We start from the raw sequence: 23,859 nt of genomic DNA, 5'->3' as shown, positions 1-23,859 counted from the left end.
GAGCCCCAATGTGTTGTGCCCAAACTGATCTCATTTTATCTACAGGTTTGTAAACAATTTGAAGCATTGACTCTGCAGTAGAAAACAGGTTATCAAAATTAGTAGTGTAAGGACACTGGTGTTGACATTATATAAACAATTCTTCTGCTCTGCAGAAGACCAAGTGAACTGGGTCAGCCACACATGTCCACCTGTGTTTCACAGTCTTCATGTAGACCTCCAGCTGTTCAGTCCATGCATCTGTCCTTTCCCAGCCTGCAGATCCAGTCCTGTGGTTCATCTTGGTGGTCCATGTTTGGGTATAACCCATGGAGCCTCTCCAGATCCATCTGTGGGCTCTGTACAGAAGCGCTGTCAGTCACAGAGGCTGTTGGTGCCAGGGCACACAGCAGTGCTCCAAAGCACATCCCTTCTGTCACTCACAGGTGAGGATCTCCACCTGGCAGGCAATACAGAAACAGTAAAACACTTGACAACCTAAGAAACAGGTGAAGCAGCACAATACCACCAGTGCCTGAGGTCTGATGGTTTGTACAGCCAGCAGTGCTGCCTCTCAGAGATCTGAAATGCTGCTCCTGAGGAGCTCGGGCCCAGCAGATCTTCTCCTTGGCTTTGCCCAGTGCAGCTCCAGCAGCTAGACCTTTGCCTTTGGTGTTTGCCAGAGTGAGCAGATGTCTCTGGTTCCTCTGCTCAGTGCAGTACCCAGCAGTGGCTCTGTGGTTGTTCTCGTGCTGTGAGAGGGATGTCACTGATGGCTGGGTTGGTCTTGCCTGTGTTTCAGCTGATTGTGGATCTGGGTGAAGGTTTGGCCATTCACTGTGGAGGAAAATGGTATCCCAGGCACTTGTGTTGCTGACAGCACGGGCAGCAGCAGTACACTGAGGCCACGGCCTTACACCACAGTGTTTCGCTGAGTTTGGTAGCTGAGGGGGGCATGGAAAGGGTGGGGAACACTGAGTCTGTCCAAGGTCTCTGAGCTTATTCCTGTTCCTGAGAAAGCTGGAGGATGCCTCAGAGCATGCTCATAAGGAGGTGGCATCTATTGAGGAGAGAGGAAGAGCATTATAGAGGATCAGAAATAACCAGGAGATTATCCCACCTCTTCTTACAGAGCAGATTAGAAAGCTCACAACTGCCACTAGACTGAAATGAAACCCCCACAGTCCCCCAGCGCAGCAAGCTGTAGGCTGGGGAACACCTGGAGATGAGAGCTGGGCTACCTTTCTCCCCACAGGTGGCAGAAAGTGGCATGATGATCTTGTGCAAGAGCTTCCAATGCTGTTCCTCAACTCCTTGTCTTTGGAGCTTTACTCTCCTGTGCCCTCAGTGCCCAGGTTTCATAGAAATACAGAATGGTTTGGGTTGCAAGGGACCTTAAAGATCACCCAGGTCCAACCCCTGCATGGGCACAGACACCTTCCACTATATCCAGCTGGAACTTTTCAGGCAGGTGTCATTAGATACGGCTCCAAACACTGAGTGGCAAGGGCTAACTATGCCAGGCATTATGGTACGGCTTTAAGAGCTCAAAATTCAGGTAAATCAGTGAACTTTTAATGCTTTCCTCAGCGTTTCGAAAGTTTTTGTCCTGCTTTAGACAACGGTCTCTCATCGGGAGCATCTCAGGATGCTGCCACAGGACTTGGCAGGATGCTCTCACTTTTCCCTTTCACATTGTGGGAGTGCAAATCTTAAATATTGTAACAAGCAAAGCCTCCTGCTCATAAATAAGCCATAAACATTTCAGCATAATACCAGGGGGTCTCCCCAGGAGTGTCCTGCAGGGAGATGGAAGCAAGAACCCATGAAAGCCTTAGAGATCCAAAAATAACACTCCCAGCCTGGACTTGTATGGAGCAGGTGATCTGAAGAGCCTGCCCTTTCTCTGTGGGGCTCTGCCCTGCCTCCTGGTACAGGCATTGCTGCAAATGCTCTGGGGGAGGGGAGATGGATCATTAACCAGCACAGATGTACACCAAAGAATCTTCCTGATACACTTTGTGCTTTCCCAGAGATAAAAGCTATCAGGGAGGCAATCACAGAGCACAGAGTCCTCAGCTACCACCAACTGATAGCTGAGGACACAGATACGAACCCCAGTGGTGACTGCCATGGGCTTCTGCCTGCCCCCCACTGCAGGGAGGGGAGCTCACCTCCTGGGATGACTCTGCCCACAGCCCAAACCTGTCAGCAATCATCTGATGGATTTCCCTCTGGCGATCTTTCTTCCGCACGCTCTCGTAGCTGGGCAGGCGGGGCTGCTCCCAGGACGGGAGCTGGTATGTGCTGGGGGGTCCAACACAGAAGAGCTCATCTCCCTAGAAAGGTCCATCCCCAGAAAAGGGTCAGTGTGATGGTGGCTCTCATCATTAGAAGTTTATGTCCTGGTGCAACCTTGGGTTAATTCAGGGTTCAAAGCTGTGGGTAGTTGTAGGCTCCTCTGAACACCCAGAGAGGATATCCAGGCTCCCAGGGGGCAGTTTTGCCATGCCCTGCGCTGCAGGACCCCAAGCCCCCAGGATCTACCACTGGCACTTCATGCACAAACACCTCAAGGCACTGTGGCATCCTCTGCAATATTCCTTCCCTCCACATGCTGCCTACCCCCAGGGTTTTTACATACTGGCAGCACTTCCCAAAGTTGTACGATAGCACCAGAAGATGCTGCCACCACCTTTTGCCCCAGGCAAACTCCATACCCAGAGTGTCTCTCCAAGCCCATGGGCCCCTTTGCTCTCATTCCCACATCACCTGCATGCCAGGGTTCTCAGCAGTGCTCTCCAGCCGTGAGGCTCCACGCTGCGGTGCCACCAGCTGCTGGCTGCTGCTGAAGTAGGACGGGGGGTGCTCCTGGAATGAGGAGGACATGAGCAAAGCCAAAATCCCTCCAAATCCCTCCCATCCTTCCCAGCAGAGAGCAGAGCTCCAGCAGCTCTCATGGGACAGCAGGACCCCAGCAGAGGAAGAGTTGCTCCTTCTGCCCGTGTGGCTCCTGCAGCTCTGGCTGCTGCCAGCAGCCCCTGCCTGAACAGCTCCAGCACATCTTCCCTGGCAGCACGGCTCTGCTCCGAGGGCTGGAGCAGAGCAGAGCACAGCCAGAGGGACAGTCTGGGCCCCAGGGTAGGGCTTCACTGAAAATCAGTGGAACCATCTCTTTTCGGGGTACAACAAAAACAACCCAAGTATTCTGCTGGTGTAGATAAGAGCTCCATCACATGCTGAGGGTTACAGAATTTGTTAGTTCCTATCTGCTGAGCTTGTCATTTCAGGATAATGCAGCAAGCAAATCTACAGGGCAATAGTTGTGCTGTTCCCAAGCTGTCTTGCTCCAGTTAAACTGGATTCCCTGTCAAGGTGTTGAGCAACAGTGAGCAGAAATCCTGTTCACAGAGAACAGCCCCTCGAGCCAGAGCCAGGACTTGAGCCATGGCTGTACCTTGCTCTCAGAAAATCCCATCTCTGCCAGCAGAAACCAGCCCAGAGACTCCCAGGGCAACCAGGGATGTGCAGGGAGGATTTACTTTTGCTTTTAACAATCAAGGAACATTTGTTTTGGCCCTACAGTACAACTACAGAATCTGCAGGAAAACAGCACCCAACTGTTGGTTCAATAACTCATGAGCAAAACCAGTGCAATTATTCCTGCCCAAAAGCTGCCTCGCTACACACTACAATTGCTTCTCTTTTTCTGAAGGAAATATTTTTTATGTTCCCTTTCCTTACATAATCTTTTGCATCCATCCTTCCTCACAGTCAGTCCTTTGCTAAAGGCAAGATGCCTGCTTGAGGTTTCCATGTCAGAGCTCAGGGAGCATCCCACACTGCCTCAGAGAGCAGCTCCACAGGGCAAGGGAGCACAGCAGCAGAGCTGCTCCCAGTGTGTACCATGGGCAGGCAACAGGAAGGAAGAGAGGGAAAGGAGTGGAGACAATCAGACAGGGATACCATCAGTGCAGCGTATTTCCACTGTGATTTCTGCTGGGGACTTCCCAGCCTGTGCTGGACTATTACATTTGCCTTTCATAGCACTAGTCTCTCCACCCCTTGCTAGTGAGGCTGAATGTCTCCTAGGGACTCCTCTTCTCCTAGGGACTGCCAAGTGGTACTTGCAGCCCTCCCCTCCAAAGCCATCCTTGCAGCTCTGGGGGCTGAGCTTTCCCCAGGCAGCCACTGCCACAAAAGAAACGCTGGCTACACACAATGCTCTTTTTCCATCAGCTTCCCTAGTTGAAAGCTAGCCCTAGGAAATTACAGATGTGAGCAAAAGGGCTTTGTGTCTCACTGCTCCTTCCCCAGGAGTTATGTACAAGAGAGCCAGTTGTCAGGGATGTGGATGGCTTTGTCTGCCTTTGCCCTCAGCTTCCAGCTCCCTTCCCTGCTGGGCCCCTTCCTATAAAACACAGCCCGACCCCACACATGGCTGTGCAGGGGGAGGAGAACGTCCCTCCCGAGCTGTGTGGAGAGCAGGGAAGCCTGTTAGTGCTGGGCCTTGGAGATACAACCACAATGGCACAGCCAGGCAGGACTGGGTGGGTGGATGGATGGAGGATGGGTGGATCTCTTGGACAGAGTGGGAGCAAGGAGGTGGCAGAGCCCAGCGTCCATCAACAATCCCAGCCAGGCTGCAGGACAGTACCCAGCGGAGCAGCCCCACAGCCCCAGCCCAAGGGAACAGGACTCAGGGACAGAGGGGGACTCGTGGGCAGGAGGAAGAGAGGAAGAACTCGTTGGACACTCACATACTGGCTGGGGGTCTGGAACAGGCGGCAGGAGCAGAGGAACTGGCAGCACATGGGGTCCCGGTGGTACAAGAGCAGCAGCAGGATAAGGATCGCCACGATGAAGACGGAGGTGGACACCGCTGCCAAGAGACGGGAGAGGCGAAAGTGCCGGTGGCTCGACGGGCCCGCGGGCCTCCTCCTGCCGCCTCTCTAGCCCCGCGGCTGCCGCTTTGAGCAGCCCCGAGAAGCCGATTCCACCTGCTGCCCGTCTCAAGAGCGCTAAAGCCCCTTTGTGTCCAGCACCTCTCTCCCTGCCAGATTCTGAACAACCTGCAGAGCCAGAGGGGCTCACCCCATCCTGGACCGCGGCGGCAGCGACCGCCCCGCGGGGACCAGCACCGGCACCCACCGGTTCGCCGGGGCTCCGTTCTCCGGGGAACGCGCGGCTTCCCCTCGACCCACGCGCGGATCCGCGGAGCTCACCCGCACCGCCAGCCCCGCTCCGGCCCCGGCCCCGCCGGACAGCGGCACCCCCGCACCGGGACCGGCTGTGCAGCGATCTCTCCCCGCCCGTCCCCAGCTATCGCTTATCGGCACAGCCCGGAGGCACCGGCAGAGGCCGATCCCGCCCGGCGGCCGCCCCCGCTTCGCTCCCGGCACGGCCGGAGCCCCCGCCCGCCACTCACTGGCGGCGATGACGATGGCCAGGACGTTGTTGTCCATGCTGGCGCTGGCGGTCGCTGCGTGGCCCGAGGCCTCCGCGGGCTGCGCCATCCCGACCCCGCCGCCGCCAGCCCCGGCCCGCCGCCCGCGCCCCACAGCCCGTGAGGGGCGGAGCGGGGCGGGGCGGGGCCGAGCGTGGGGCTCGGCCGCGGGGCTCCCGGTCCGGGCACGGCCCGGCTCGGGGCTCCCGGTTCGGGCACGGCCCGGCTCGGCCGCGGGGCTCCCGGGGCTCCCGGTTCGGGCACGGCCCGGCTCGGCCGCGGGGCTCCCGGTTCGGGCACGGCCCGGCTCGGCCGCGGGGCTCCCGGTCCGGGCACGGCCCGGCTCGGCCGCGGGGCTCCCGGTCCGGGCACGGCCCGGCTCGGCCGCGGGGCTCCCGGTCCGGGCACGGCCCGGCTCGGCCGCGGGGCTCCCGGTTCGGGCACGGCCCGGCTCGGCCGCGGGGCTCCCGGTTCGGGCACGGCCCGGCTCGGCCGCGGGGCTCCCGGTTCGGGCACACCACGAGCCAGCCCGGCTCATCCGCTAACCTCGTGCCGCAGTTAGCAGAGCCCAGCGGGTTACACTCAGCCAGGCCGCGGGTCACTGCCGGCATCGGGGCACGGGACAGCCCCAGCGCTGCCCCGCTCTGCCGGCCGGTGGCTCCTGGCCCCGCAGGCAGCAGGAGGTGCCCGCTCATTAGCCGATTGACACCTTAATTAAGCGCCATGTCAACGCTAAGTATCTGGGTACCTTCAGGGCACCCGCTGGCAGGGTGTAACCGGACTCAGCCCGTGCTACGGGTCACTCCCGAGCTCTCACTCACCAGCCGGAGGCTTTGGAAACCCCAAGCTTGATTTTGGGTTATACATCAACCATCTGAGGAAAGCGGCCCTGCCCCAACACCCTCACAGCCCCTGACCCGGTGCCCAGGAGGGATTTACACTCTCACGGGGTACGGCCAAACTTCCCCCACCCTCCACCCATTCCATAACACCACAAAAACCTGACACACCGAACTGGAGAGATAGAGATGTATTTGTGGTGATGTTGCATATTTAAGACAACTTTACATAATGGTTCTGACAGTTTTGGCATCCTCCCGTGTGTGGCCCTTCTCCCCCCACATTTCTCCTCTGCCCCAAAGCACCCCAGGCAGAAGTGGGTGCAGGACAGGGGGGCTGAGTGCCAGCAGGTACCTGCCCTCACACACAGAGGTCTCAGTCCCCTCCGTTTTACAGTACACATCTTGCAACACCCACATCCTTGAATTTGGAGACTGGGAGTGTCAGACCTGCTGGGCGGAGAGAAGTAGGACATGGGAGAAAAGTTAGGATGGCACAGATCCATGGAGACAGCAAAACCCCACCAGCTCCTGAGACCCTGCTTTGAGCAGAGGGTTGGGCCAGACGGGCTCCACATTGTCCCAGCTGTGAAGTGTCTTCCCAGGGTGAAACCAAATCCAGACCTCCCCAGGCAGCATCAGTCTTGGAGAGAAGAATGTTGGAGGCAATCCCACGGACATCCTGGGGGCACTGCAGGGAAGGGGATGCTTCACTGCAACCCTTCCCAAGAGGAAGTTGCGCCTCTTCCCTCTGGAGCAGCGGGAAGCAGAAACAGCAGAGGATGGGGCTGGCCGGACCTCATCTCGCCGCTTTGCTTTTTGCCCAGGGAAGCACAGCAGGTCCTGAAAACTTCTACCAACGGGGGAGAAAAGAAAAGGTCGTGTCAAGGAGCTGTGGCACAGGGCACAGCTCATCCGCAGCAGGACATGGGCCCTGTGGATGATATTTTGGCAGGGGATCAGGGCGTCCTTTTGCTGAAGTGGAGACAGAAGTGGCAGGGTCTACAGCACGGCTTGTTGGACCTGAACCACACACTGAGCACTCCCTGCTCGCGTCGCACAACACGCAGGGCTCCAGACATTTGGCATAGTTGGGCAGCTGCCCCACAACCTGGGGGCAGCCCTGCCCCAAGGCCAACAGGTTACAGGTCCCCAGCAGCCCTCAGCAGGAAATGGGAAATCGGCAAAACAACAATAATAATAATAAAAAAGGATGTAAACGACCCAGCACCCTGTCCTGTAGCACCAGGACACCCAAGGGAACAAGGTATATTACAGTCTGAGGGGAAATGGAGACACAGGGACTTCCCGGCCAATGCGGGGTCTCGTCTCTATTGCACTTTGCATCATATATATTTCTATGTATATATTTATAAAAATACAAACTAAAGGGCTGGGGTGGAAAGGATGAGATGTAAACCCCAGGACAGCAGCAGCTGCATGCACACAGCAGGTTTTGACCCATTCTGCTTCTGCCTATCCCCAGGCCCTCATCAGCCCACCAGGGCAGCAGCCAGCAACAAGGGCCCATCCTGCCAAGTTCTAGTCCAGGGCTGGGTAGGATGCTGAGCTGGTCCAGAGTCTGCACACCCACCAGCCATCCCTCCTCTCACATCACCCTTTCCTGAAGCCCCAAGGCCTGGAGTAGCAAACACAGAGCTTTTCCTAGGTGTCTGCCATGCCCCCACAGGGACGGGCACTCCAGCACGCTCTCCCTGGCCAGCAAGGGCTCATTCCTGCAGAGATGGGTAAGACCCACCTCATGCCTCTCCCTCTGCCCAAAATTCCTCACAGGAGAAGGGTTTCCCCTGCCTGGAAGTTCCCATTTTCTCTTCCTCGAGTGACTACGGTGCAAATGGCACAGGGTGATGTGGTCCAGAGACACCCCCCAGATCAGAGACGGAGGATGCTCCCTGCTCCCAAGGCTGCCCTCTGGCTGCTCCTGCTACCTCAGCCGCCCGTCAGGTTTGACGGGCCCCAGTTCTGATTTGGGGTCTGGGGAGAGGGAGCTCCAGGAGGTTTTGCTGCAGGTCTCCAGGGAAGCGCAGGCAGAGGGGCTGCTGGCACAGACGTTGGCTGCGGACCAGAAGGTGCCGATGGCAGCATCCGCCCAGTCCTGCAGCTCCTTGCCCGCCAGCCGTGCCTTCTGCGCCGCGTCCTGCTCTGCCGCCTCCGAGCGCGGCAGGCTCAGGATCCCGCCCAGGCTCTGGAAGTTCTGATCCATGTACTCGTTGTGGGGGGGGCCACCATGCAGCCAGTTGCTGTCATCTGGGAAGGACAGGGAGAGAAAAGAGAGGGGATGAGCAGTGCAGCAACATTCTGGCACCCTGCAGGTTCTACCCCCAACTCCAGCTGGGGCACAGCACCCATCCCTTTGCAACCCCAGCTCCCCTCCAGCACAAGGAAAAGGACACCACTGGAGGAAGCATCTGACTGACATGGGCCAATGGGCTCGCCACAGCTGCCAAGAGGATAGCCCAGATTAAGGATTCACATGGGCTAGGGGCACCAGTAGAAAACTGGCTCCAGCCTGGTCATCAGCTTCAGCCCAAGGGCCAAACACTTTGGACTGCCCACAGGGACACCCTCTCATCCAGCCCCAAACTCCAGAGCATCCTCACCTTTCCTGAGAGGCTGCTTGCGGTTGAAAGTCTGAGGCACCACCAGGAACTGGTTCTCCCCCAGAGGCTCCCAGAACTGGAGGAGGCGGATGGTCCAGATGCCAGGGCGCAGGGGGTGGTTGAGGGGGGGCTTGTACTGGGTGAACTCTGCCTCAGCATCCACCGTGATGTCGTAGGAGGCGGCAATGACGTAGGTGGGGTCAATCCACACCACCGTGGCTGTCAGGTTGGGGCCCCGTGACCACTTCTGCATGGCCACTGGCTCATCAAAAGGCCCCATCAAGCCTCCAAAATTGCGGAAGAGTCTTTCTTTGGGGTCCCACTCTGTGCCCACCTGGAGGGACAGGAAACACAAGCAGTGGGATACTGAGCAAGGAGACACTATCAACTAAGGTTCTGTGTTTCACCTCCCTGAAATAGAGAACACATAAACCTTGGCAACCAAAGCAATGGACACTCCATGGATCACACACCAGCACTAATTCAGCTGTGCAAGGCCTCCTGCAGCTGCAGGCACTGGACCTCACTTGCCTCTGAAAGATCCCCTGAAGGCCTGTTCGCCAATGATCAGCTCCTCACAAATAAACCAAACTCCCAGATAAAGGTTTGTTCTCAGACACAATGGCAGCTGTGTCCTTTCTGTCCTCATGGCATGCAGGTGGGGCAGAGGAGGAGAGGCAGCACAGTGTGGGAAAGCCAGGAAGGAAAGTGCCGCATTTACCTCTAGGTTTTGCAAGCGGTTTGCCTGCCCTCCACGACCTGACAGCTTCAGAGCTCCTTGGGGCATCATCCACACCTCCAAGGATTCTGTCCGCCCAGTTGCCAAATTTTGCACTTCCTGCATCACCAGGTAACCCTGGAAATGGTCGTCATAGAAATATAAGTGCACACTGGAGGGGAAGCCTCGAGGCTCAAATCTGGAGATACAGACAGAGAGGTTGCACATTTGAGCAATAAGCATACTTCCAGCACAAGATAAAGGCCTCCATTTGGAGCCTGGGTTGAGACCACAGAAAAAACCCTACCTGCAGAGCTTGTCAGCCTTGGCTGCTGGCGTGGATGAGGCTTTGTGGAGCCCCAGCCTGGAGAAGGCTGTGTAGAAAGTGAGGGTGACATCGGTGAGACCACTGAGCCCATCAACACGGTCGTAGACGTTTTCCCAGTAGGCCTTGAGGGCCGGGGTGTTGGCGGGGTAGCTGCCGTAGAGGTGCGTGTCCAGGATCTCCAGCACCTCCTGATTCACCGTCGACTCAAACTTGCGGGCGAAGAAAGTGGGTCTGGAGAGTTGCTGGAAGAGCACAGGCATTTCTAACAATGTTGGCTGCACCCACTCTGCCCTCCCACTCCAGCAGGATCCATCCTACCCACTGTGAAGGCATGGGCTAAGGAGCAGCACAGCACAGCCCCCCTGAATGTGGGATCCTCTATGACAGGAACAGTGGGAGCACACCAACAGTTACTGGTAATGCAGATGGGTTCCCATCTCTCCCACCACCTCCCTGTTTCTGTGCCCAGAACCAGCCATGTGTCAGCCAGCTCCTTTGCTGCCATCTCTACTCTGATGGGCCCCCACCCACCAGAGCCACTGCTGAGCCCTGCATTAGCTCTGGCCAAGTGGCACAGCCTGCAGGAACAGTGTCCTGGGCTCTGCAAGCCTGGAACTGCTGGAAAATCCTGCCACAACTGCTCTTTTCAGGGCTGGCTCTATCTCCCTCAAGCCTTCTGTGTTCAGTCCACATCTCCATGCACTGAAAGCATGGGAGATGTTTTGTCACAAGGCATTTTGACCTGCCAAAGAAACAGCACTCTGAATGGGTTTTCCTAAAAAGGTATTTCTCTCAAGTGATACATTTGCAGGGAAAGAGCAGGAAAACAGGAGAGAAAATCTGGGAATAGGAGCAATGCTGCAAGCAGAAACCTGGCTGCAGGGCAGGACAGTCAGGATAATCCCACTGCCTGTTTACAGACACATCTACACTGAGCCCCACTGGGGAACTGCATCATGCTCCAGTCTCTTGTGGGGACATGCACAGCAGCCGGCTCTGCAGCCTGGGGTGCTCGCAGGACAGCTGAGAGAGAAGAGGACAGGGAGGAGGGGAAAGAGCAGGAAGAGAAAGGAGGATCTTTTTCACCTGTAGCCGAAGGAAGTCCTGGGGTTTGAAGTCATTTGGGGAGCACCCGCACCAGTCGACTATGTGTTTATATTGGCACTTACAGCCCAGCTTCCGGTTCCAGTTGGTCACTCGGAGGTTGTTATCGACCAGCGTCTCACAGGCGTGGCTGTTCTCCAGGACCGTGTGGAAGAAGGACTGCAAGGCACAAAAGGGGCAGGACACCCAGGGGCATGGAGGACAGGTGGTTAATGGAGACCCACACTCATAGAGAAGAAGGACAGACCTCAACTGGCACTGAACAGAAACTTCCCCATTCCCAGCAGAGGGCAACACTTAAGGGACCAGGCTTGCCCCAGTCCTCATCTGGCCCAGAGGGTGACTGGACCTAAAGCTGGGTTGTATGTAAACATGACCCCTGACCTCTCTGCTCCTCTCTTCCCTTTCATACCTAACTCTGAAAAAGGGGAGGCACAAAACTGCCTGAGCAGAACCAGCCACACCCTTTGCAGGTACCCAGAGCAGGGATGAAGTGGTAAAGATACGTTAAGCATAGTAGGAAGAAAAATCTGTCCTGTGGCCCACAGGCAGCACCCACCTCAGCTGGCAGGAGCGTGTAGGTGTAGAACTGGCGCAGCTGGGACACCAGCTGGTCCTCAGCATAGACCACATATTCCACAAAGCTGCGTGTCAGCGAGAACCAGTCCGAGCCCCCGTCCACCACGATGCCCTCGGGGATGTGGCGTTCGCCCAGTCGCCACATGTGGGAATCACACTCGTGGAACAAGCGGTCCAGGCCCTGCTTCTTGATAAACCTGGGCATGGGGATGAGGAGTTAGGAGTGTCAACCACCTTGCTAAGTGCAGATGCACAACATCCCCTCCCTGCCACAGCTGTTTCAGTTCTTTTCTGAAATCCCTCATTTTCTGTTCCTCCAGTTCAGATCTGCCTCTAGCTGAGATTACCTGGCGTTGTCTCGGCCATGTGACTTCAGGAAGTTCTTATCTCGGTATTTGGACAGGAACATCACCAGCTCATCATTGGTCCTGAGGTGGAAATCAGGAATCATTAATGCTCCTGGGGTGAAGCAGCCCAGTAAACATTCATTCTGCAAGAGCCACTAGCCACAAGGTACCCAAAGCTGCTGACTCAAAACCTTGTTCCACCACTGAGCAGATGAAGACACAGCCTCTCTGCTGTGTCTTGTGCTTCACATGCATATTCTCCTACAATACCCAGACCACAGGAAAAAACAGCTTCAGAGGTACTTGCTGGGTTCCTCTGCACACATGGGTCCAGCCTGGTCCCAAAACATCATCACCAGCATGTGAGTGCAATCTCCAACCCCATCTCCCTCAGCTCCCTGCTCCTCCCTGCCCCTCCCAAGGCTTCTGCAGCATCAAAAGCCCCAACACCTCCAGCCCCCTCCCGTGCCCCAGTAAGACACTCACCTTGTGGGGTAATCAGTGGCACTCAGGTTGATGAAGAAGTCCCAGGGCCACTCAGACAGTTCCAGCAGGTCCTTCATGCTACGCAGGTACATCTTCAGCAAGCTGGCACCTCCCCAGATGGTCACCATGCGCCAGGGTGTCACACGGATGTTGGGGTAGTGCCGGGCCAGCTCCACAGCCTCGCGATGGAGGTAGCTGGAGCGCTGCCGGGAAACATGGCCAACCCTCAGCAAGGAGCTCATCCTCCCAGGGCCATTTTCCTTGCCACCAGCCCGGAGTCAGCCCTTGCAGCAGCCTCCACAAGGGTGCAGGGGGATAGATCCTGCTTCCGTGGGATTGCAGAAGTAGCGGCAGAGGGTCACAGCTCCACAGCAGCAAGGACTAACCCTATCCAGCCATTTTCCCCGCTCACCACCACCCGTGCTTCAGCTCTTCTCCCTCTCCCAGGGACCGATGGAGCACTGTTAGCACCCACTCCCTCACCCCTGCCACACACCTTGTCAACGTGGATGTAGAAGAAGTGCTGCTGGTGGTACACAGCCTTGATGAGCCGCTTCAGCTGGCGGATGGCCCTGCCATGCACCACCAGCATGTAGGCAATGCGCACGGGCTTGCTGGGGGGCCCCTGCTGCAGCCGGCTTTCGTCCCACTGGATCACAGGGCTGACCTTGCCTGCACGGGGAGGGAGAGGGGTGTCAGAATGGGGATTCTTGGTATCTACTACCTGGAGCTCCTGAGCAAGGCAGGGGACAGCAGGGAAGCATTCGGCCTTGGGCAAACCCCAAACTGGCTGCAGTGCCAGGGCATGGTGGCACATGCAGCCCCTTGTGTTACACTGATGGGGGATTTTGGGAAAGGGGGTGCTCTCCTCTGGTGCCTCAAAACAGAAAATGCAGTGGGCCTGGCTCTGACCACTGCAGAACTGCAGAATGGGATGAACAGCCCAATTTAAGAAGGCTGGCACAACTTTGACTGGATTACAGAGGCAGCGGTAATCTGGGAATCAGTGACAGATTGAGGCCGCTGTTTGCCAGGTGGGACAGTTTGAGGACATAAAGCAGGCGGCCTACCAGGCTCCCTGGGATATTCCCGATGCCCAGGATGACCAGGAGCACTCCAGCAGGACTCACCCGAGAGCTGGCAGTGGCGAGGCACGGACTGGGGCATGAGGCTGCCAGCCCGGTGCAGACAGACCACGTTGGCGATCTCCTGTTGGCACTGTTTGCTGCTGGCCCGGGCCAGCGCCGACAGGGCGTCTTTGCCCGTGATTTCGCACTTGGGGGTGAAACTGTTCTCAGTGGGCTGGGGAGCCCCCTCCACGCTGCCCGTGTCACCCTGCTGGAAGATGGCCAGCTGAGCCTCCCCACGCAGCTCCGTCAGGTTCCTGTGGCTGGAGGAATCCAGCATGGCTGGCAGTCTCCATCCTGGCTTGTGCCTGGCCGTGACGGCTCTCACCACCTTGGACACCACGGCCCCGGGGCTGTCCAGCCGGCCCCGCCATCGGCCATGCCTGCGGCCGGCACTGCTGCGGCGCCCAGCAGAGCTGTCCGAGTCCTTGGAGCCATCGCTGCTCTCGGGAAACCCAGCTTTCTTCTGCCGCTCCTGGGGCAGGGTCATGTGGATGCAGAAGAGAGGACAGACAGCATTAACTTGGGCCTGCTTCTCCCTAATTCTATCAGCATGCTCCTCAGAGTATCTGTTCCCAGTCCCCACAGAGCTCAATGCCGCAGCATGACAGCTGCTCCAGGAGCAACCCCTGTGCAGCACAGGACATTACACAGCCCCTTCACCACCCAAAACCTCAGGCTAAGACCCAACAGCAGCCCCCTGCCTATGCCCCCATCATGAGGACACCCAGACAGTCTCACTCTCTGTGGCTGGGCTCACGACAGACTAAATGGACACAGTGGGCTGTGTCTGCACCAGCCACCCTCTGAGGTCTGCCCACCTGCAGGGACATCCCTGATGCTGGAGATGAGCACTGGGCTGTACTGGCTATTTCACTGTGAGGTTATTGGACCAACTCTTCCCTGCCATGACCATGCTGTGAGCACAAGCCCAGCACAGCCAGAGTCCCAGGCAGCCACAGCTGTGCTCTCTAGGCTGAAAGCACTGGCCAGAAATAGACCTAGGCCCTGCCCATGCTCCCCTCCCTGGACCCTGGCTCCCCATGCTGGGCTGGGGCAGGCACTGCCATCACCACCTTCCCTAGAAATCCAGTCACAAACCCTCCTGTGGACCCAAGCAGATGTGTAAAGGGAACACTTAATTACACTTCCTTACCTCTGCTAGGCTGGCTGAACAGCAGCGATAGTCAGCCTTGGGGAGAGCTGGGAAGTTTGGATGCCACTCTCACGGGAAAGAACTTTCCCAGTGAGTGCACCCATGAGCCCACCACAGGCACTCCTGGATGACAGGCAAGCAGCTGCCTGCTCCAGCCCAGCCTCCCAGGGCTGTCTCACAGCACCCCCAAACTCTGACTGCTCAGAGGCTGTGCCAGGCACCACGGGGAGCTGTAAGGAACAATCAGGAGTATTCCTGAGCAGTGGCATCTCACAGGGATGGACAGATGCCTCACAAGGACAGCAGGACTGAACTAGCCCCTGGCATAAGACTCCCCAAAGGGTGTAGCTGCTGGGAAGGTCACAGCCAGGAGAAAGCACAGAGTGAAAAGGCTGGAAGGCATTTGATGTGATCTGCCCATTTCAGAGTTCCCAGACTACCCAGGTTGTGCTGGCATAGCCATGGCCAAACCACTGCTGAAATCCCAAAGGGTTGGTTTGGTGGGGATCAGCCAAGCCTGCTTCCACCCAGACAGGCGTCACAGGCAGCCCAAGACAGGCAGTGAACCCTTCATTAGTCACCATCAGGACCATCTGTTCCAGAGCTGTAAACCTGTTTTTCCCACAGAGCATCACAGGAGAGGGCAGCTGGAAGGCCACAAGTGAGGAGACAGTATCTTCCATGATCCTACAGGAAGAGACTTCCTGATCCCACTCACATCCTGCACTCCCCAACACACCTGACTCTGGGGACACCCCGTTTGACACCCACCCGTGGTTACAGTCCTGCTCATCCCTCTGGAGGAAGCCCTGTTCCCAGCTCAGGAGCATGCCTAGCTGCCTTTCCCAGTAGGGAAGTTGTTACAAGTATTGCCAGCCCTTCTGGAGCTGCCAGCCAAGGAACTCAAGGCATTCTAATTACTGCACCACAGCAGAATGATCCCTCCACCCCAGCCTGGCAGGGAATAGCTCTGGCCACATTGTTCTGCTGTATTTAAGACCCGTGTGGGACAGCCAGTGAGGCTCCCCATCCCCTTCTTCTGACACACAGATGACTCCAGGCACCAGCCAGCGCTCACTTAGAGTAATTTGGTTTCCAGGAGGAAAACAGTGCTGACTTGGGCAGATGAAGACAAATCCAAATACTCCTGGTCTGCGCTCCATAAAGCATCTGCTTGGTAAAAGAGGGCGCCTTGCAGGACCCCAAAATAGGGCTTGGGAGGAGAACTGATAGATCCAAGAGGCACAGCCAAAGCACTTCTAGGACTCCAGTGTCTCTTTCTTTCTCCACAGCCAGTCACAGCCCATTCACAGTGGGGATGAGCTGCATCCATTAGTGGGAAGGAGCTATTTACTATGGCAATTAAGAAATCCCAAACTTCCATGAATCCTTTCAGGCCTGCAAGGCCAGACTCTGCTGGGACTGTTCCTCCGGCTTTACCAGAAATGCCATTAAGGAAATGGTGTCTCCTCTAGGTCTGGCCAAAATCAGATGGCAGGACAGCACAGAAACCAAGAGCTTTGCATTTTATAAGAATTAAAGGTTAACTGGAGTTTTCCCAGCTTGCTAATGGGTTCAGGCTGTCCACGAATTTAACAATGGTTGTTTCTTCTCCAAAGGGGTTGTCAGTTCCCAGGACTGCTGGTGGTGAACCAACTCCTCTCCAGGAAAAGGGACCCATGGCCAAACCTCTTCAGCTGCCCAGCTCAGTTTTGGGATGAGACATGGGGAAGCCAGACAAGGACCAAGGCACAATGAGCCAACCCAGGAGGCTGTGAAGGGCAGGAGCAGAGAACAGCAGACAAACAGTGCAGGATGGTACAGAGGGAAGGAGAAGCTGGGATGGGTGAAATAACTCGATCAAGGTTACAGAACAGAGAAGCAGCTGGGCACTCCTTGGTGCCAGACCAGTCTGCTCTCACACTTCCAGTGCCCCCAGATCACGATCCTCTCCTTGCCACATTCATTGCCCGGTTCTGTGTTGATGAGGGGCTTATGGCAGCACATGAGGGTGCTCATGGCCATTCCCTGTGGCCCAGGAGGAGGCCCAAGGCTGGGAATTCAGCTGCTGAATGAGTGGTGTCACTCTAGAGACATTCCCCACTGCAAGGGGCTGCCCCATTCCCCTTCTCACCTCTTTGCTCTCAAGGAAAGTCTTCTAGACCTGCTGACAATGGGATCACCCTCCACACCAGGGAGGCAATACAAGGCTTCAGCCACTGGTCCACACAGACATAGCAGACCTGGACACAGTCTGGGCAGTTCCCAACAAATAAACAAATCCAAATTAACAACCCACAGGTGGAAGCTTTGTTTGAAGGTGGCAGCAATGTGCTTCATCAGCCTGGGTCCTCTTTGATACCTTCTCTGTGTCTGACCTTGGGCAAACTCCTTCACCAGACCATGCCTCAGCTTCCCCACAATCACAAGAAAGAAGTGATGCGTTTGGCTGTAGTAGGGTGTTCTCGTATAAAGACATCAGCGACTCCAAAAGGTACTCTCCCACTTCACAGGAATACCTCTCACCACAACAGCTACACAGGAGCTGACACAAACCTGCCAGCTCTCTGAACTCCACGTTTTTTGGTTTGGGTGCCCCTGACCCCAGTTTCCCACAACATCCCCCAAACCACAAGTGCAACAAGCCCCTCACAAGGCCCACTCTATGCCAGACCCAAAACAAACCCCCAGTGCCACAAGCTCTCGTTCTCAGGTGCTGTGACCCTGCAGGTCCCCCAGGAAACACCCCGCTAGCACCGACACCAACACCTCCAGCAGCCCGAGGCTGCAGGGCCCTCCACCCCAGGACCCCTATCGTGGGTCTGGCCTGCCAAACCCACCGTGCCACCCCTTTGTCCCCGCGCAGCTCCCGAGCGAGGGGACACTCGCTACCCCAGGGCTGCCCCTGCCACCAAAGCCCTCCCACGGCCCCCAGGCCCTCAGCCCACCTCCAGCCCCTCAGGCCTCTCCGGTCTGCCGCCACATCCTCAGCCCCTCACGGCGCCCTCAGCGCTTTCACCGCCCTCCTCCAGCACGGCCCCCACCCCTCACCGCCCGTCCCCCCGGGCACACCTCGGCCAGGCCCTCCTCATCAAGGCCGGCGGAGCTCCAGAGGACGAGCCCCTGGAGCAGGAGGATGGCGAGGGCCGTGGCGGCCGCCAGCCGGTACCGCCGCACCAGCTTCCGCGCCCGCCCGCCCGCCGCCATCGCCCCGCCGGCCGCCATGGCCCGCCGCGCCGCCAGCCGCGCATGCGCGGGCACGGGGGGCGGGGCGTAGGCGGGCGGGGGCGGGGCCAGCGAAGGGGCGGGGCCAGAGAGAACGGGAGCGTGTAAATGAGTGAATAATGTTTATTAATTTATGCAAATGAGAGAGGGAACTAATGTTTATTAATGTGTGCAAATGAGAGAGTGAATGGATGTGTTCGTTAATGTGTGCAAATGAGAGAGTGAATGGATGTTTATTAATGTGTGCAAATGAGAGAGTGAATGGATGTGTTTGTTAATGTGTGCAAATGAGAGTGAATGGATGTGTTTATTAATGTGTGCAAATGAGAGAGTGAATGGATGTGTTTATTAATGTGTGCAAATGAGAGCGTGAATGAATGTGAGAATGAATAAATGTGAGTGAATTAATATGTGTAAATGTGAGAGTGAATGAATGTGAGAGTGAATTAATGTGAGTGAATTAATGTGTGTAAATGTGAGAGTGAATGAATGAGAGTAAATTAATGTGTGTAAATGTGAGAGTGAATGGATGTGAGTGTAAGCAAATTAATGTGTGCAAATGAGAGCGTGAATGAATGTGTTTATTAATGTGTGCAAATGAGAGTGAATTGATGTGTTTATTAATGTGTGTAAATGTGAGAGTGAATGGATGTGTTTATTAATGTGCGTAAATGTGAGAGTGAATTAATGTGTTTATTAATGTGTGTAAATGTGAGAGTGAATAAACGTGAGAGTGAATAAATGTGAGTGAATTAATGTGTGTAAATGTGAGAGTGAATGAATGTGAGTGAATAAATGTGAGTGAATGTTGTTTGTTTTGCACTGTTGATATTTGTTAATATGTTGTTTATTTTAGAGGAAATGGTATGAGTGTGTTTGTTTAATTAACATGTTATGTGGTTAAGTTCCAACAGTGCTGGAGGCCCAAGAGTCCTTGTCCTCAAAGATCTGAGTGCTCACGCTGCTGGGCACCAGCAAAGGGCTGGACCTGCTTTCAGGGTGACACTCTGCAATAAACCCTTCAGCAGGTGAGAACCTGCTGTACAAACACAGTCACACACCACGGCCAGTGTTATCAGATTCTTGGTGTCACTGATAAAGCAGCAACACTTCCCACAGAAAATATTTAGTGGGTGCCAGGAAAAAAAAAGTTATCAGCAAAGCAGAAAAGAGCAAGGTGATGGTTACAGCCCATCTGTGTGCTCCCAGGTTGGCCGTCCTCAGGGGTGGGATGAGAGAAAGAGCAGGAGCAAACCACCTTGGGGGCCTGTGGGACCAGGGCTTGGGGGAGATGCCATTTCTGCACCAAGATCCTGAAACACCTCACCCTCCACATGAGCACCCCATGGAAATGCATTTGGATATAACATTTCCCACTGTCCTGGTTCCCAGGAGCTGCTAGCTAGAATTAGCGTGAAAAACTGTCAGTTTGAGGTGACCAGTGGGTTTGGGAGCCTCAGCCCCCTCGAGCAATGCAGCCAAAGGAGCAAGTGGGATGAGTGGTGAGCAAAGGCAGCCAGCTCACCCACCAGCCCAGCCTCACCTCTCCCACACCCTGCCTGGTGGGTCTCTGGCCTGGACTACCCCACTGCAAGGGGGAGAGCTTTAATCCCAGCACCGCTGCTGTACGGATGAGGACTCCAAATTGCATTTGCAAAGGGATGACTTTATCTTCAACCCTCTCTGTGTCTCCACACAACCTCATCCTCTCTGATGTTGCCTCAAAGAAACATCCAAGCCTCGGAGAGCAGCAGCTCTGCTGTCCAGCTGGCTCCTGCCTGAGCAGAACATCAACCCCATGTCCTCTGTGCAAGTCTCACTGGTGCTGCAGCAGCAGGAGCAGCCCATGGGGCCAGGTGCTTGCTCATCCACCTCAGACTGTGCTGAAGAACTCTTCCCTGGGTCGTAGAGCTGATGACATGTTGGCATAGATCTGCTCCTGCTGCGGCTTGGGCTTCTGCACTCTGGCATATAACACCTCTCTTTCCTCTTCTGAAAGCTGGAAAAGGAGGGAGATGAACAAAAACATCCTTTGTGGGGCTGCTCCAGGCAAACACTGTCTTCTGGAACCTCTCTGTGACATTTTAAGCACCCAGGAGCAGCCACAGGGATCAGAGAGGGAACCCACATTAGCCAGGGTGACTTGGAGCCCAGTTTGGCACTTCCCTTTGCAGTCCTCTCCTTCCCCACCCAGCCCACCCTGCTGCTATTCTGTCACCCACCCATTCCAGCTTTCCTCCCACCACCTCCAGCTTGGCAATGCTCAGCATTCTCTTACCTGAGCACTCTGCCTGACCTCTGTGTACTCCACGGGCAGCGTTTCGGGGCGGTGGAAAGCCTCAGCGCTGCTGTGCACGCCCGTGCTGTGGTAAATGCCTGCATAGTTCAAGGCTTCTGCTCCCTGATGGAGAAGGATAAGCTCTTACCCTGCTGCCACTCCCCACCTGCATCCACAGGGTGGATATCTCCCACCCTGCTGCCTTGTCCTGATGGGTGCTGAGGTGGCTGCAGGGGCACTGGGTGGAAATAAAAATTGAAACAAGGGCTGGCTCAACATTCCCCAGGGGAATTCTTGTGACATCATCCCCTCCTCAAGAGCTGGCAGCAAAAAATGAGAAAATACTTTCCAAACAGTAAGCAAGGAGCAGCTACCCTGCAGCCACTTCAAGTGTGATTTGCTGCAGGTTCCCAAGGCTGTTTCACCCAGAGAAGCAGCCCCCATGCTTGGAGAAGCTCGAAGAGAAACCTCTCAGCTCAATCCCAAATTCCTTTCCCAGGAATACTCTGTGATAGTCACACAAAATCCCTGGCTGTGTCTTTCTGTTGGCAAGCAGAGCCCAAAGGATCCCTCCCAGCCTAAAGTGCCATGAACCTGGCTGAAAGCAGCAGCTCTGGCAGCTCAGGGTGAAATGTTTCCCATCTCCATGTGAACTTGGGGCACAGAATCCCAGGAATTCATGAGGTTTTCCTTACTGTAGGTGACATGCTGCAAGTCCTGTCCATCTCTATGGCTGCTCCAGAAAGGGCTGGATGAAGCATGGATGTGAATGAACATGAGTGAAAACAGAGGAAAAGAAACGTATTGAGAAACTGCACTGCCACTGCAAATCTTGCCATAAAGCAGGACAGGAGCCTGACACTCCATGAGCAATCTAAACTGCTTCATCCATGGAGCAGTTCTTCAAGTAAAGACAGACCCCACCTGCCAGCTGGAGAGGTAATGTCCTCTCCTCTCCCTCCCCATCCTTCACACTGGCCTTAAACTTTGCATCAAGCCTCGAGTAAGCCTGGCCCATGCAAGTGAGCCCATCTCGAGAAGCTGATGGTGCCCAGACAAACTCAAGCAGATTCCTGAGCAGCACCCACCCCAAGGGCTGCCATTCCCTGCTCCCAGGAGACAACACCCATGTGGTAACACCCATGGCATGGACCCACTGCTCCCTTGAGGAAAGGAGACCTCCTTGGTGGAGGTCTCAATGATGGACTGAGGACCTGGATGGATCAGGAAGGGAATAGGGGAGGAAAAGGAAATAGGGAAAAATTAGGGAAGCAGAGCAGGCTCTGTTACAGAAAGAGGACGTGTGTGGCACTGACAACTTCACTCACCCTTCTTCTTCCTGGAGAATATTACTAGAACACCAGCAGCCACTGCAAGCAAAAAAAGGACCACAATGATGGCTGGAGTGAGGATGTGCTCAACCACATTCAAGCTGCAAGAAAAAAAGAATGAAGAAGACAATTTATGTTGTCATGCTTCTCAGGATGACCCAGCACGGAGCAGGGTTGCAGGAAGCAGCTGTGGGTGACACAGAAGTAGCTGTGGCAGTAGAGTGGCAGGGCTTGCCCATCACAGCAGGCATGGGATGGTCAGGCTACCATATGGAACCAAGCAAACCAAAAACTGCAGAAGCAAAAGGATGCTTGGGTCTGAGAGCCGCTGTGTCTTCAGTGATTTAAGGATGGGTTCCTGCATTTGCTCTGGTTTAACTTCACTCTTTGTTAACCTTGTCTGTAATGGGTAAGCAGGAAATGTGGGTGAGCCAGCACACCCTTGAGTGTGCTGATGGGGAGTCTCAGCTTTGTCTACCCCTGGCATCACCTTCCACAGGCAGGAGAGAAGGGGGGAAGATCTAACACTCTAGTTTCACGCTTTTTCAACTATCTCTACCAGGCTGTGTGTGACTACAAAGAACAGGACACTGGCAACACTTGGCTTCCTACTAACAGTCTCACTGAGTTTTGGGGAAGGAAATGGGATTGGTATTGCAGGCAGAAACCACTTCTCCCATGTCCTAGAGGCACCGGAATTACTGCCATAGAACTAGAGAATTATTTGGGTCAGAAATGACCTTAAAGATCATCCAGTTCCAGCCCTCTGCCATGGGAAGGAACACACTCCACTAGGCCAGGTTGCTCTGAGCCCCATCCAGCCTGGCCTTGAGCACTTCCAGAGATGGGGCACCCACAATGTCTCTGGGTTATGTGTGCCATGACCTCACCACCCTCACAGAGAAGAATTTTTCCATGTGGAGTGGTCTCTAAAGGCAAAAGCACAAGGTCTGGATCCTTAAGGGAGGTGTGAGGAGTCCAGTGGTTGCAGGGCTCCAGCTGCACCAGAGAGCTCATGGAGGAAAGTGGCTGCTGTAGGCAGGAACTGCTACTCACAGTTGACGGGTGGAGGGATTTAATGTTGATTGCAAAATTTCCCCCTGGGAAATTGTCTGTGTGAGGCCTGTTACAGAGAGAATGAGATCAGAGGACGTGGTGGTCACATAAGTCGATGATGGGAGGGTGGAAGAAGCTGTAACAAAAAGAGGAGAGGCATGGTTGATCTCTGTGGAGAAAAATGCTGTGGGTTTTGCAATGAGTCAGAAGCGACCTCTGTGCTGTCACAGAAGGAGAAGTTGGGTCCCGTCTGCCACATCCAGACGATACATCTGGAGGTCAGAGTGCTGTAAGACCTTTCCCCTGCTCATGAGGCTTTTCACAGTCTCAGTTCCCCTCAAAACATGTACAAAATAGATTCACCCTGCAGAAAGGGCTCTGGGCACCCCTAGAACTGAGAATAGGGAATGAGCGGTGGTGGTACCTGCTGCACTCTGGTGACACACCCTGGGGCTGTCCCACCTGCATGGTCACCCCTTAGCTCCAGGCTCTGCCCATTGCAGCCTCTGCTCCAAGCAGCTGGAGGAGGACAAATCCACGCTGGACCTGGGGGCCCTGCAGGGAACAAGTACTGACCTGAGAGCACAATCACCTTTACAGCAGCACTTCCATCACGCGATAATGCTCCTGTTCGCACCCCACAGAGGAAGGTGCCCGCGTCCTCCTCGGACAGAGCATCCACGATCACCGTGAATGCCCGCTGGGTGCGGTTGTCCCGGATGGAAAACCGGCCCTGCAGCATCTCGGGCTTCGACGTGATGATGATGTCCTCACCACAGGTAAAAAACATAACACTTGGTTTGCACCAGAATTTCGGCAACTCCTCCCAGCCCGGCTCATACGTGCAGGTGACCGACAGGGAAGCGCCCAGGAGTCCCCGCACGACGTCGGGCCCCGTCACTGCGCCGCAGCCTGTGGAGACACACGGAGCCGCGGGACTGCCGCCGCCGCACCGGCACCTCCGGCCCGCCCGGGGGCTCCGGGGCGGCCTTACCTGGCAGCAGCGCCCAGGCCAGCAGCGGCAGCAGCCCCATGGCCGCTCCGGCACGCCGGGCTCGGCGAGCTGCCACACCCGGCGGAGCTCGGCCCGGTCCTGGGCCGCCCCTACGGCTCGGGCACCCCGTGAGGGCGGAGCCGCGGGGCCCCGCCGGGCTCTTCCCGCTCCACCCAACGCTGCCGCCCTCCCTCCCCTCGTCTCCTGGACGGCCCCGCTCCGCCCTCACGGGGTGCCCGAGCCGT

The 23,859-nt window shown here is 55.8% G+C and overlaps 3 protein-coding genes across 8 annotated transcripts; all 3 read right to left on the bottom strand.

Moving 5' to 3' along the window:
- Positions 1-11: 11 nt before the first annotated feature.
- Positions 12-5,569, bottom strand: LOC115497694 (uncharacterized). Of its 2 annotated transcripts, XM_030287746.4 has the most exons (5): positions 5,408-5,569; positions 4,740-4,861; positions 2,752-2,850; positions 2,154-2,318; positions 12-1,039 (listed from the first exon to the last, which is right to left on the bottom strand). In XM_030287746.4, exons 1-5 carry the CDS (start codon positions 5,493-5,495, stop codon positions 893-895), a joined length of 621 nt encoding a protein of 206 aa, XP_030143606.1. In that variant the 5' UTR covers positions 5,496-5,569; the 3' UTR covers positions 12-892. The 2 variants fall into 2 exon arrangements, with proteins under 2 accessions (XP_030143606.1, XP_030143607.1); XM_030287747.4 differs by lacking the exon at positions 2,154-2,318.
- Positions 5,570-8,074: 2,505 nt separating this feature from the next.
- Positions 8,075-17,992, bottom strand: XYLT2 (xylosyltransferase 2). Its single transcript, XM_030287719.4, has 11 exons — positions 17,803-17,992; positions 13,578-14,049; positions 12,944-13,119; positions 12,448-12,650; positions 11,962-12,042; positions 11,595-11,811; positions 11,018-11,194; positions 9,911-10,173; positions 9,607-9,802; positions 8,886-9,219; positions 8,075-8,532 (listed from the first exon to the last, which is right to left on the bottom strand). Exons 1-11 carry the CDS (start codon positions 17,953-17,955, stop codon positions 8,210-8,212), a joined length of 2,595 nt encoding a protein of 864 aa, XP_030143579.4. The 5' UTR covers positions 17,956-17,992; the 3' UTR covers positions 8,075-8,209.
- A 1,032-nt stretch (positions 17,993-19,024) lies between these two features.
- Positions 19,025-23,783, bottom strand: LOC121470882 (CMRF35-like molecule 2). 5 transcript variants are annotated; one of them, XM_041719907.2, is made up of 7 exons: positions 23,615-23,783; positions 23,197-23,532; positions 22,621-22,756; positions 21,562-21,665; positions 20,929-20,981; positions 20,234-20,356; positions 19,601-19,954 (listed from the first exon to the last, which is right to left on the bottom strand). In XM_041719907.2, the coding sequence occupies exons 1-7, from the start codon at positions 23,652-23,654 to the stop codon at positions 19,829-19,831; spliced, it is 918 nt and encodes a 305-aa protein (XP_041575841.2). In that variant the 5' UTR covers positions 23,655-23,783; the 3' UTR covers positions 19,601-19,828. The 5 variants fall into 5 exon arrangements, with proteins under 5 accessions (XP_072793174.1, XP_072793173.1, XP_041575841.2 ...); XM_041719905.2 differs by having other exon boundaries at positions 22,621-22,687; positions 23,615-23,776; XM_072937074.1 differs by lacking the exon at positions 22,621-22,756 and having other exon boundaries at positions 21,562-21,603; positions 23,615-23,776.
- Between the last annotated feature and the right edge of the window lie 76 nt (positions 23,784-23,859).

This window comes from Taeniopygia guttata, chromosome 18, assembly GCF_048771995.1.
Source record: "Taeniopygia guttata chromosome 18, bTaeGut7.mat, whole genome shotgun sequence".
NCBI lineage: Eukaryota > Metazoa > Chordata > Aves > Passeriformes > Estrildidae > Taeniopygia > Taeniopygia guttata.
Note: the sequence above shows the minus strand (reverse complement) of the source record. Positions and strands in the feature narration are given on the sequence as shown.